The sequence below is a fragment of the Doryrhamphus excisus genome, linkage group LG17 (genome assembly GCF_037039965.1).
Source record: "Doryrhamphus excisus strain RoL-2023G ecotype Guam linkage group LG17, RoL_Dexc_Guam_v1.1, whole genome shotgun sequence".
NCBI classification, from domain to species: domain Eukaryota; kingdom Metazoa; phylum Chordata; class Actinopteri; order Syngnathiformes; family Syngnathidae; genus Doryrhamphus; species Doryrhamphus excisus.
The window spans coordinates 1,508,873-1,523,150 of NC_136373.1; the positions used below are offsets into that span (position 1 = coordinate 1,508,873).

Here is a 14,278-nt window from a genome sequence, read left to right on the forward strand (position 1 = left end):
TTTAGGTTGGCATAGGTTACAGTCGCAACAGTAGCCTATGTTATTGTTATGATTATTTTAGTTAATTTAGCCAGTTTTATGCTCAGAAATGCTTAATTTAGACAAAAAATATGTTAAACTAAGCCCTATTCAGGCACCAAACGGGTTTTTCGAAAATATATCAAGTAAGGTCAGGGTTCAGAGTTGAGTTTTGGCTTGGCATGGGTTACAGTCGCAACAGTAGTCTATGTTATTTATTGATTATTATGTTTTTTTAGTTAATTTAGCCAGTTTTATGGTCGGAAATGCTTAATTTAGACAAAAAATATGTCAAACTAATACTATTCAGGCACCAAACGGGTTTTTCGAAAATATATCAAGTAAGATCAGGGGTCAGAGTTGAGTTTTGGCTTAGCATGGTTTATAGTCGCAACAGTAGTCTATGTTATTGTTATGATTGTTAGGATTATTTTTGTTAATTTAGCCAGTTTTATGCTTGGAAATTGACGCATTGAAGGCCTTTTCCCGAAAAAGACACAAACGGCAAAGCATAACCAGAATCTTACGCTCCTGCAAATCTCTAAATTGTTTAGCTTCCTCGTGAACAAAGACCATAATTTTAACCACCATTCACGAAAGGCAAGATTTATGTAATATGGCTCCCACAAACCGCACACCACACATGTACCGATCAAGGTTTTCACTATCGTGACCAAGAAATTGTTGCTTTACATTGGAGTCTATGGAAAAAATAGTACACAAAGACACACATTGAAAATGCATTGAAAACGGTAAAACCAATTTCAAGAGTAAAACCGGTAAACACTGGTGAGGTCACAGCGCGAGTGCAAATCCACAGGTGTGTTTTCCATCTGCTGGGAATTGCCACACTGTGACGAGATTGACTCTTATCTCCGTTACACGTCAGAGAAGGAGAAAAAAAATGGATTTTTTTTTTATGCGTGGCTCTTAGCCAAACAAAATCTCTTTAAAGTGACAGCAGTCACATGTCTTGGTCGGTATGGGGTAAGGTTTCCTCAAGTGCTGCTCGACGTTCACCTCGAGATGTTATCTGCGGATGACTGGAATATACGCTGGACTATACAGTATCCAGCAGATGATGCTACATCTGCGAGGGCAACATTAGAGGAGGGAGCCAGAAGCAGATTTGGATCCTGGATCCGGTGTCCTCCTGTTTCTGCCATTCAGCCAAATGAAGTCATAATAGAGCCCTACACCAACACTCATCAGATTTCACTCAAAGGGGAGCCCCTGGGAATCTGTGTCAAGTGTCAGAGAAGCCTTTCAGGATGTTTGGATAAATGGTGAGATTTTAAAACTTTCCTTATGGGAGCAGTTTGTTAAAGGGATTTAAATTTGACTTAAATATGTCATATAAAGACCATATTTGCCGACAGAGAACATACTACCGCCTTATTTCTAAAATCACAAATAGTTAAACTTGCTGATATAGTTCATCTTCAAACAGCTAAAATAATGCAAAAGGCTAAAAATAACCAATTCCCCAAAATCATCCAACATCGTACTTCGGTACATTATTTAAAAAAAACAACAAAAAAAACCTTAAACTGTATTATGGAAAGCAGGAAGTGAACAAATGTAACAGTTACTGATTGTAACTGTTAGTACCAGATGGAGGGGTAGGATTTAATAAGCTTTGCTTCTTCCTACTCCTTTTGGACATGTGGAACTGGGAACTGATTATGGGATGCACTCAATTAAAAATATTATTCAAAAAAATAATATTATTATTATTAAAAATATTATTATTAATATATTTTTTAAAAATAAATAAAAAAATAAAAAAATTACAATAAAAAAGAAAAAAAACTTAAATTGTAATCTGATCCATACCAAAATAAAAAAAATAAATAAAAATTTAAAAACAAAACCAAAAAAACCTTAAATTATATTAGGAAAGCAGGAGGTGAACAAATGTAACAGTTACTGATTGTAAAAGTACCAGATGTACCAGAACTGGGAACTGATTATTTGATGCACTCAATTGTAATCTGATCCATACCAAAATAAAAAAAATAAAAATAAAAAAAATAAAAATTAAAAATCTTAAATTATATTAGGAAAGCAGGAAGTGAACAAATGTGACAGTTACTGATTGTAAAAGTACCAGATGGAGGGGTAAGATTTAATAAGCTTTGCTTCTTCCTACTCCTTTTGGACATGTGGAACTGGGAACTGATTATGGGATGCACTCAATTGTAATCTGATGCATGTTCAAATGAAATAAAACCATTACCATTACCATTACCATTACCATTACCATTAATGAAGTATGAATGCTACTTTAGCCCCAAAGCTATGTCCGACCCACAACAGCTGCCTGTCAGCCTCATCCACATGTTGGAGACACTTGCAGGAGCATGTTGTGTAGCTCACAGTGTTCCAACACTTCCTCTTCCATTACTGAAGTGCTTGACCTTTCACCCCTCTCCCCTCCGTCTCAAGACAGGGTGTGTGTGTGTGTGTGGGAGGACGAGCAGCGGCCGTAAAAAGGCGTATGCGCCTCTTCGTTGTGTGTGTGCGTGTGCAGTATATGTGCCGCCGATGAAGACGTCCCACAGGGGCACGAGTGTTTCCAATGACATGACCTCAGACTAAACAGCGGCTTTCTCCGCCGAGACATCCGCCTCTCACTCACTCACTCACACCGGAACCACAACCGGCGGAAAAGATCTCCCCTTTCTGCTTTGTTATCTTCTTATCTTTCTCGTCCTTCCTCTCTCCATTTCCTCTCGTCTTTTGTAGCCCCGTGGTCCCCACGGGGCCGACTCATCCAGGTGAAAGGCTTCCTTGCAGTCTTGCTCTTTGTGGCCCCGTGAATGAGACACAGTGGAGAATAAAAGAGGGGCAGATAAAGAGATTTCCTTCTGACACAAAAGGGCCAGCGACCCCTCCCAGGAAGTAGAGAAAAGCGGGAACAAGAAAAGCCGTCTTTAGACTGCACAGACGCCATTGTGGTCCCCCTTTCCTGATTCTTTGTGAATGACAGCGCGTGTACAACGTGTGCGTGCAAAGTCTTGTTTAACCACAAGAGAAACTTGCCAAAATAGTCGGACCGTTTAAAAACCGTAAAAAGCAAACACACACATCGAAGTAATCTCGGCTCTGTCGCTGACTGCCAGCTGCATTGTGGGAGATAAAAAGGTCCTCTTTCATCGTAGCTTCCACCCTTGTCAAGGAACTAAGCGGAGAGGATCAGACTCGACCGACAACATCGCTATCCGACAGACTTTCATTATTTTTTACTTTCATGACGGATAAGCTGCCTTAAATCGTGCTACCATTATTGGCCGTTTGATGAATTGAACAAGGGGGCGGGGGCATCGACTGCGGGACCCCGGGGGCCATGGTTCTTTGTCAATGCATTCCGTGTGACTCATGTAGAAATATCCTTCCCAAGGGCAATATTTGAGGGAGTCAAATTCCTGAATCCTGTCATTCATTGTGTACCGCTTATCCTCACTAGGGTCGCGGGGGGGAGGGGGGGGGGGGGGTGCTGGAGCCTATCCCAGCTGTCTTTGAACAAGAGGCGGGCTTGATGTGCTATATATATCACTATATTGACAGTTACTATGGTACCCATTATGGCATTGGATGCTCATATCACCTAGTATTTCGGTACGTGACAAAAAAATAAAAAATACAAAAAATACAAAAAATTACAAAAAAACACAAAAAAATTACAAAAAACACAAAAAAATACAAAAAACATGAAAAAATAAAAGCTTAATCTATATTAGGAAAAAATTACTAAAAAAACTAATAAAATAAAAAAAAAACTGAAATTATATTAGGAAAGCAGGAAGTGAACAAATGTAACAGTAACTGTAGTTCCTGACCTAATCTGATGCATGTTCAAATTAAATATTTTTTTAATAAAAATAATAAAAAAAAAAAAAAAACTTAAACTATATTAGGAAAGCAGGAAGTGAACAAATGTAACAGTAACTGTAGTTACTGATCTAATCTGATGCATAAAATAAAAAAATGTTTAAATAAAAATTCTAAAAATAAATAAAAAATAATAAAAAATTAAATTATATTAGGAAAGCAGGAAGTGAACAAATGTAACAGTTACTGATTGTAAAAGTACCAGATGGAGGGGTAGGATTTAATAAGCTTTGCTTCTTCCTACTCCTTTTGGACATGTGGAACTGGGAACTGATTATGGGATGCACTCAATTGTAATCTGATGCATGTTCAAATGAAATAAAACCATTACCATTATTACCATTACACCCTGGACTGGTGGCCGGCCAATCACAGGGCACATATAGACAAACAACCATTCACACTCACATTCATACCTATGGACAATTTGGAGTCGGCGTGCAAACTCCACACAGAGATTGTAGAGGGTGGAATCGAACTCGGGTTTCCTAACTGTGTGGCCTGTGCGCTAAATTACTAAATTCTTTCTAAAAATGTAATAAATCAATATAATATTTATTACTATACTTCAATGTATGCTTTGGTTTCACGTGCAGGGAACTAATTTGGAGGTTTGCTCAAGGGCACAGGCAGAACGCAGACGTCCAAGGGTTTTTTTTTTTATGTTCAGATTTTTTATGATTCAGAGCAGCCTGAGGTTGCTCGCAGCCACAAAGATGCATCACATAGACCACAATGTCTTTGTTTGCCATCTCTTAACTTGCATACACGATTCCCTGGGGAATTGCAAGTTGCTGTTGGTGTAGCGCTTGCAGTTTTACGCTTGAACGTACCAATATTTCATATTACAGGCAATCTTTCTCTTCATCAGCTTTATGAATCTGACAAATGAAACAAGCAAAGCTACACACAAACACCTGCCGGCTGATCCCATCGGAGTATTATTCACCCATCAGGGTGGTCTGTTATGCACCCTGCAAAAAGGCCCCCGATTGGAGCGCTGGCGTACGGGCCCCTATTCATACCCACGCAGAGAAACGTCTTTGATCACATACCTCGGTGGTTCTGTTGACGACAAAAAGTATCAAGTAGACGATGTGACATCATGCTCTTGACAGTGATGGGGAAAGGAGACTGATGGAAGATGAAGGGACAGAAACAACCCCGGGGGGGGGGGGGGGGGGGGGGGATTGTACCTCTACACCTCCAGGTTTCTATAACCCCTTTAAGACAAAAAAGCCTGCTAATAAATCACTTCATAAAATATGCTTTCATTCTCGTCTACACAAGCATGCACTTGCACAGAATATTTTTTAGTTATTTTTAATATTTACTATTTTTCATGAATGCTGAATATACAGTAAAAACTAGCTTAGCGTCATAAAACTAGATTTATAACAAAAATCTGTTTGAGAGTCAACCAACAGTAACTTTTAGTTCCAGTTGACATTTTGTTCATTAGCTAACAGGATGCTAACAAAGATGGACATTTGCTGATAAAAAAACTAAAAAATGATTAAGATTACAGATGCACTCATGTACGATATATTAATAACACGGCAAGACATGCGCCATACAACAGGAAAAATAGTTCTTGGGGATTAGTTTAGCTCGCTAAATTGCTAATGTCTTTGTTGCTAACGTTAGCCATGGCCGCACTTGCTAAGCTTGAGCTGCCTTGATGGTGAGTAAGCTCTTTCTTATAAAAAAAGTACGTAACTTACTTACTATTTTCCATGAATTCTGAATGCATGAATCGATATACAGTAAAAACTAGCTTAGCGTCATAAAACTAGAATTATAACATGACAAAAATTTGTTTGAGAGTCAACCAACAGTAACTGTCGGTTCCAGTTGACATTTTGATCATTAGCTAATATGATGCTAACAAAGATGGACATTTGTTGATAAAAAATAAAAAAATGATTAAGATTACAGATGGACTCATGTACGATATATTAATAACACGACAAGACATGCGCCATACACCAGGACAAAATGGTTCTTGGAGCTTAGTTTAGCTCGCTAAATTGCTAATGCTAATGTTAGCCGTGACCGCACTTGCTAAGCTTGAGCTGCTTGGATGGTAAGTAAGCTACTTTTTACAAAAAATGGATGTAACTTTACTTTTATCATTTGTGTTGTCCGAGCTTTTTTGAAATGCTAATTTTACAAATGTCTTCTCCTTTAAGACGAAAATTAATTCTGAATGCATGAATCGATATACAGTAAAAACTAGCTTAGCATCGTAACACAACAAAAATCTGTTTGAGAGTCAACCAACATAATTCACGGGCAAAGTAACTTTCGGTTCCAGTTGACATTTTGTTCATTAGCTAATAGGATGCTAACAAAGATGGACATTTGTTCATAAAAAAAGGATTAAGATTACATATATACGATATATTCATAACAGGACAAGACATGCGACATATACCGGGACAAAATGGTTCTTGGGGCTTAGTTTAGCTCGCTAAATTGCTAATGCTAATGCTAGCCGTGGCTGCACTTGCTAAGCTTGAGCTCTTTCTTACAAAAAAGGGACGTAACTTTACTTTTATCATTTGTGTTGTCCGAGCTTTTTTGAAATGCTAATTTTACAAATGTCTTCTCCTTTAAGACGAAAATGAATTCTGAATGCATGAATCGATTCGGTTCCAGTTGACATCTTGTTCATTAGCTAGTAGGATGCTAACAAAGATGGACATTTGTTGATAAAAAATGATTAAGATTACAGATGTACGATATATTAATAACACGACAAGACATGCGCCATATACCGGGACAAAATGGTTCTTGGGGCTTAGTTTAGCTCGCTAAATTGCTAATGCTAATGCTAGCCGTGGCTGCACTTGCTAAGCTTGAGCTCTTTCGTACAAAAAAGGGACGTAACTTTACTTTTATCATTTGTGTTGTCCGAGCTTTTTTGAAATGCTAATTTTACAAATGTCTTCTCCTTTAAGACGAAAATGAATTCTGAATGCATGAATCGATTCGGTTCCAGTTGACATCTTGTTCATTAGCTAGTAGGATGCTAACAAAGATGGACATTTGTTGATAAAAAATGATTAAGATTACAGATGTACGATATATTAATAACACGACAAGACATGCGACATATACCGGGACAAAATGGTTCTTGGGGCTTAGTTTAGCTCGCTAAATTGCTAATGCTAATGCTAGCCGTGGCTGCACTTGCTAAGCTTGAGCTCTTTCGTACAAAAAAGGGACGTAACTTTACTTTTATCATTTGTGTTGTCCGAGCTTTTTTGAAATGCTAATTTTACAAATGTCCTCTCCTTTAAGACAAAAAAAGCCTGCTATAATAATAATAATAATAAATCATTTCATAAAGTCGTCAAATATATCTACACAGGCATGCACTTGCACACATGGCTGATTGAGGAAGACAATATTTTATTTTTAATATTTACAATTTTTCCATGAATGATGTGGTGAAAATCAATTAGCATCTGCAGGCTCAGTGGAAAAATAATGAAATTATGAAAAAAAACAAGTGAGGCTGCAAAATCTTTCTCTTTGACTTTTGCGGCCGTTTATCTGCACGTTACGGCACCAGCCGACACAATGCACATGTGGTAGTCATCAATCATAATTATCATGGTTTAAAAAAGCCACAGCTGTTATTTGATTTTAAAAACAAGCCATAGCGCAGCGCCTTCCAACGATACGTCAAGTTGTCAGCAAAGGCCTTGGCCTGCAGAGGAGAAATGTCTCCGTGTCTCTCCCCGGCTTCAACAGCGAGCCGCTTGGAGAGCAGAGCCGCCGTCAACCTTTCCCCATGACTCACCGTTGCGTCTTTATCTTAAAACATTTCCCCCCATCGCCGCGTGTTTATTCTGCTCTCAGAGCTCGGACGTTTGTTTATGGCTTCTTTAATCAGGAGCAGACAATAGAGAGTTGTCTACGTCTATTGCTGCATCCCTAAAGGCTTTTTTCAACCATTGAGCAAATACTTTTACAATCAGATGTCGGGATGAAGGTTTGTTCTTATTTGATGTCATACGGTTTTGATGAGGTCACATGTTACTGCTACATTCGGAATGTTATCACCGTTTACTTTGTCCAGTCACCGACAGGAAAAAAAAAACACCAGATAACAAACATATCACGACGGTTACGTCACTTGAGGTTTCCTGTCAATACAACGTGTGGCGTTCTTAGAAACGATCACGATTCCGTAGGAATGGTGAACTTTCTCCACCCTTCATATCTTCTTGGAACTCTGCATCGTGTACATCGGTTCGCAGTCTTCCGCTTCCTTTTATTGGCCCTTTGCCGCCTTTACGGCACACAACACCCGCGACTGTCAATATGCATTTGCAGTCGGAGTTGTCTATGCAAACGTGTACGACGCCGCTCCAGAGACGATATAAAAACAATTCAGAGTTCATTTTTAAAATACGAATGGAACGCAGCAATGGTAAGGTCATTAGCCAAAAGGGAGGACTCATAGGAAACAGGTAGTTTTTCCACCAACAGAAACTGAAGGCACCCCCCCCCCCCCAATATAGGTGTCCTTCACTGACACTTGGAACCTCTCTCAGCTCCGTTCTGCACTTCGACCTCCCGGGTGCATAAGGAATATATTAAATGTCAGTTGAGCTATAAAAAGGCTGCTTAAATTTACAAAGCCAACATCCCGCGGCAAATGGAGATGCAGAATGTTGCAAGCTGGTCACGTGGCAAGGATGCACCTCCGAAGACGAAGCCGAAGATTGTTTTTCATCGGAATTTATCCTTGAACTGACACAATTCACTTCATTTCTGAGCAGTCCCCCCTGGGGGTTGCTGGAGCCTATCCCAGCTGTCTTCGGGGTTGCTGGAGCCTATCCCAGCTGTCTTTGGGGTTGCTGGAGCCTATCCCAGCTGTCTTCGGGGTTTGCTGGAGCCTATCCCAGCTGTTTTGGGGGTTTGCTGGAGCCTATCCCAGCTGTTTTGGGGGTTTGCTGGAGCCTATCCCGTGCTGTTTTGGGGGTTTGCTGGAGCCTATCCCAGCTGTCTTTGGGGGTTTGCTGGAGCCTATCCCAGCTGTCTTTGGGGGTTTGCTGGAGCCTATCCCAGCTGTCTTTGGGGGTTTGCTGGAGCCTATCCCAGCTGTCTTCGGGGTTGCTGAAGCCTATCCCAGCTGTCTTCGGGGTTGCTGGAGCCTATCCCAGCTGTCTTTGGGATTTGCTGGAGCATATTCCAGCTGTCTTTGGGGTTTGCTGGAGCCTATCCCAGCTGTCTTTGGGGGTTGCTGGAACCTATCCCAGCTGTCTTCGAGGTTGCTGGAGCCTATCCCAGCTGTCTTCGGGGTTTGCTGAAGCCTATCCCAGCTGTCTTCAGGCGAGAGATGAGGTACACCCTGGACTGGTGGCCAGCCAATCACAGGGCACATATAGACAAACAACCATTCACACTCACATTCATACCTATGGACAATTTGGAGTCGCTAATTAACCTAGCATGTTTTTGGAATGTCGGCGGAAACCGGAGTACCCGGAAAAAAACCCCACGCATGCACGGGGAGAACATACAAACTCCACAGGGTGGACTTGAACTCGGGTCTCGTAGCTGTGAGGCCGGCACGCTAACCACTCAGAACACCGTGCAACATATGGCACAATATAAAACCCAATAGCATAAAAACCCAAAAGCGGGAAACCTCCGTTGCAGTGCCTCTAAGAAGCGGACCACCTCAGATCTAGTCCTGTCCGATTCTGTCAGGGCAAGTTCCAAACTGCGGCAAGGTGTACTGACCCCCCCCAGTCCAACAAGAGGGTCGAGGGTGGGGGTACTCAAACATGCTCGGAATACTAATGAACTAAATGCTCCAGTGTAAAAATAAGTCATTCCTACTGAGGACCACAGCTGGGTCAACATTCACCTCCAATAAACTCTCTTCAGTTAGAGTGTGTAGTTCGAGTGTGTCAGAGGATCAGAGAAATTCAGTGTGTCTACATAACAGCGATGGGGGGGGGGGGGGGGGGGGGGGCAAGAAAAAGTGGAGGGGGTGGGGGTCTCCCAATGTGCCGTGGGGAGATACGTATGTATGAAAGGAAACGGAGGGGTCAGATCTGAGGAAAATTAGAGTGATGCATGGAAAAGAGAAAGGAGGAAATTACAGCTGCCCTGCAATGATTCAGCGTGTGAGTCAATCTCCTCCCTTAACCTTTTCAACCTCTCTTTGCATCTAACTAACTCCCTACACCGAATGATTGATCAACACATGAAATATGCTTTCAAAACCGTTCGAATTTATATTGCCTGAAAATCTTCAAAGACCAGAAAAAGCACAGATTGATACTTTTTTTGTTGTTTCTCCCCGTCCTCGTTTCAGGGATCTCAGCATGAATAACATCAGCGAGATCCAGCCCAGAGCCTTCCATGGACTGCACCTGCTAACAGAACTGTGAGTATGGAATCCTTCCGCTCATGTTCGGTTAATAACCTTCTATAGTCACAACTCATACGTGACAAGGAAGTCGTAGCCCGAGTGGCTGCCATGTCTGATTGATGACTCCGGCCTGCCCTCTTATCTCTTTTGCTGAGAAACTGCCTGAAGCAAAAAACGTAAGGAACCCTGGAATGACGGCTCCGCAAAAAAATCTCATTCCTTGTCTGTCTTGCCCCCCCCCACCCGCAACACACACAAATGCTAATAGCTACACAAGCCTTCTAAGAAATTTATTTAACCTATTCCAACCACGGCCTCCATCCGGGCACGCCCACTCCATTGTTATTAGTCACACTTCGGAGGACTTCCAGACAACTGCTGAACCCCACTTTCTAATTTTTGATAATAAATGAAAAAAAACTTTGGAGAGCTACTTCATAAGTGGTAAGGCGCTATAGGCTGGAAAAACCTTGACAATCTTGATACAACATCGGTACTAAACATTTTGGCAATACATTTTTTTTGTGTTAAATTTTTTTTTTTACTGGTTAAGGTGGAAAATGCAATCAGTAACTCCAGCGTCTAATTTTCTTGCATGCCTGTATGCGCACTCTATAATGCTACACAGACCACCGCTTACTTCCATGCATCCATTTTCTGTGCCGCTTATCCTCATTAGGGTCGCTAGGGTATGCTGGAGTCTATCCCAGCTGACTTTGGTCGAAACGCAGAGCACAAATATAGCCAAATAATAAATAATCACACTCAAATTCCACTTGTACACCGCGCGGCCACAACCGTTTACTTACACATAATAAACACAGGTAGGAGCTGCTGCATACGTTGTCATATTTTTACACACAAATTAGTTGAAAACCAAACACAAACCTGGACAGGATGGGAGAGAGCGAGCGAGCGAAAGAGAGAGAGAGAGATTGTTTGATGTGCGTCTGCGGTATTTGCTAGTAGCGTTAGCAGAGGACAGGACCAGGCATGCTGAGACTGGTAAACTGATTAATTGTTTCATGTTCGGTTATACTGACTGTAACAAAAAAACTAGGAATCACAGTATAATGCATTTAATTGCATACTTTTGCCTAGAGAGTACTACAAATTGATAACTGTCTAATGCACAAATTTTACGTGCGCAAATACACATCTTTTTTTCTGTGTGTTGTAAATATATCTAAAGAACAGGCAATGGCGGGGCAAGGGTCCTTGGGGGTTCAAAGCAAGAAATTGATGGGGCCCCCTGTGGCCGACAAACAAACAAACCTTGCGACTAGCGCTGATTAACGCAGACAGTGCTGAACGCCGTGCGGGGGACCCCCAAAAGGGGTTTCATCATAAATGCCCATTGTTGCTGTTTCTGTGCAGTACATGTATTAGCACTTGGGGCACCTGGTCTCTCAGGGCCCCCTAAAATCCGGGGCCCCAGGCAAATGGTTGGTTTACTTGTTAGCATGCCCCGCCTCTGAGAACAAATCAAATAGACAGCTCTTTTGGCAGGAAGCACAAATCAAAGGAAATACAACTGGGTTATTGTGTGTAGCTGCTCTATAGGAGTCCACAACTCAATACAAAGGGCTGAAAAATGAGCATAATAGGCTCCCTTCGATAGCATGCAGTGATACTGTAGACTACTCTCTGCTAGGACAACAGGAAAGTTTGTAGATGATAATGTCGGCCATCTTGCTACGCCAGGTGCTCAGCTATCAAGATCAGTTTCTACTTTCTGTGCAACCGTTGCCAATTAATCCATTTGTTATCCCGTAAACTTCACACTGAAAGCTTTCAACATGTTCATTTTCGCGCAATAATTTCAGAGGTCAACACCAGGCTAAGTGGTTGACCCCTAAGGCCGGACCTCTAAACAGCGAGGAGATCACATTTCCGTTGATGGATTAAGGGCGTGAAAGGTCTTGCTCGGTTGCGCACTTGTCAGCGCAGACACGACAACCGCAATCATCCAGATGGTCAGTTTGATTTCAATTATTCATAATAATGACTTTTCATTTCATTCCAAAATATTTCATGCTATCTTTCCTTGTACTTGTATTGTGCTCGTAATTCTTGTTTACTTAGTTTAGCATTACCGTAAAGGTGGTCTTATGTTTAGTGCTGTGAAGAAATGCAAAAAAAAAGGAGATTAATTCATTATTTATATCTGTAATTAATTGATCTAATTAATCTACTATTCAATGTCACCTAAAAATTGCTGACAAAGGCACTCGCCTTGGGGTATTTTCATTTAAAGTCATTACATTAGCGGCACATCAAAATATCGATATATAGTAAAAACTAGCTTAGCGTCATAAAACTGGAATTATAACACGACAAAAATCTGTTTGAGAGTCAACCAACATAATTTACGGGAAAAGTAACTTTCAGTTCCAGTTGTCGTTTTGTTCATTAGCTAATAGCATGCTAACAAAGATGGCCATTTGCTGATTAAAAAATGATTACAGATGACTCATGTACAATATATTAATAACATGACAAGACATGCGACATACACCAGGACAAACTGGTTCTCGGGGCTTAGTTTAGCTCGCTAAATTGCTAATGTCTTTGTTGCTAATGTTAGCCGTGGCCGCACTCGCGACTAAGGCTAAGCTTAAGCTGCTTCGGTGGTAAGTAAGCTCTTTCTTACAAAAACGTAACTTTACATTTATCAATGTCCCCTTGAGACTTCTTGGTGTGACTAAATATGTAATTAATTAATCGCAATTAATCCATTAGTAATCCACTAGTACTAGTTTCCCCGTATATTACAATGTCAGCGGTCTTTTTTTGAGACTTTATTTATACATCTTCATGGAGTGAAATATTCTGTGGTGGAGTTTTTAATCTTGGCAGCTCGAGCCAAGAAAAAAAAAACAAACCATCCTGAAATTAAATTAAAAGAAAAAAAAAAACCCAGCTGGGGCAAACGCTTTGACAAGAGCAAGACACATTTCATTAGAATGACTTTGATTCGGAGCAACTATGAAAGACAAAGTGTGGAACATTCAGCCATATGTATAATCATTTATACACATACACAAAAATAAACAGACTGATGTCATGGAAACTCCGTCTCCGCAGAGCCAGGGGTGTATTGTTCACATCAATCAAGACCACCAGAACATCTTTTCAGTAGCTGCCATAACTTTTGATGAAATCATCATCGTTTGACAAATATGGTCTGCAATGAATGCAGGGTTTTGGCCCCAGTTTTTTTGTCTGGCTGAGATAATTACACATCATACCTACAATGGCCGAATGTTTTCTAAAGCTCTAAATTATTCATTCATATCCATCACCTTTTAAGCAAAAGACGCTTGATGGTCTTTGTAGGCTTGGAGGATTAGATCTATTTTTTAAGAATTTCCACTAGGGATAAATCGGATACTCATTATAACCGAGTATCCGTTACAAATAATGCGTTTTTGCTGATTACGATTATGAAATAAGTACAGTTGTCAATTACCCGTATCCGTACGGTTCGCATACTGTTCTGTAGTTGTTAGGAATAAAGTTTATTGAAAATAAAAACTCATTGGGTAATGTAAACACTCTTCACACTCTGTGATTGGCCAGTCCGAAGTGGATCCCCAACCCAGTTTATAACGAGTACCTGGTTCATTCCTACTAAAAACATAGCAACTTTTCATCAATTCATGTTCATTTCAGACTTAAGCCATGCCTATTTCCGACTGACCACGCCCACTTTTTGAGAAAATTACACCCACTTCCTGTTTATCCCCCATCCATTCCGAGTCCAGATACGGATACAGATCATTTTGATGGGTGAACAGGTAGAGATACAGATAGTGGTGTACTGTGGTCATCCCTAGTTTACACTTTAACGTTTTTCCATTGTTTCCAAAAATGCTATGTCGACATAATTCGGTGCACCAAAATATTCACCAATGACATCGATAACAATACCACTAGCGGCCTGCTAATTAATGACATCAGCGA

The 14,278-nt window shown here is 40.7% G+C and overlaps 2 protein-coding genes across 2 annotated transcripts in view; one reads left to right on the forward strand and one right to left on the reverse strand.

The window, feature by feature from the left end:
- The window catches only part of ube2t (ubiquitin-conjugating enzyme E2T (putative)), a 62,120-nt gene that overhangs the window by 23,770 nt on the left and 24,072 nt on the right, over positions 1-14,278 (reverse strand). The gene's annotated exons all lie outside the window — the stretch shown is intronic.
- The window catches only part of lgr6 (leucine-rich repeat containing G protein-coupled receptor 6), a 44,477-nt gene that overhangs the window by 9,022 nt on the left and 21,177 nt on the right, over positions 1-14,278 (forward strand). Inside the window, exon 3 of the mRNA XM_058083716.2 lies at positions 10,256-10,327. Within this exon, the coding sequence (XP_057939699.2) occupies positions 10,256-10,327 (72 nt within the window). The remainder of the gene's footprint in view (positions 1-10,255; positions 10,328-14,278) is intronic.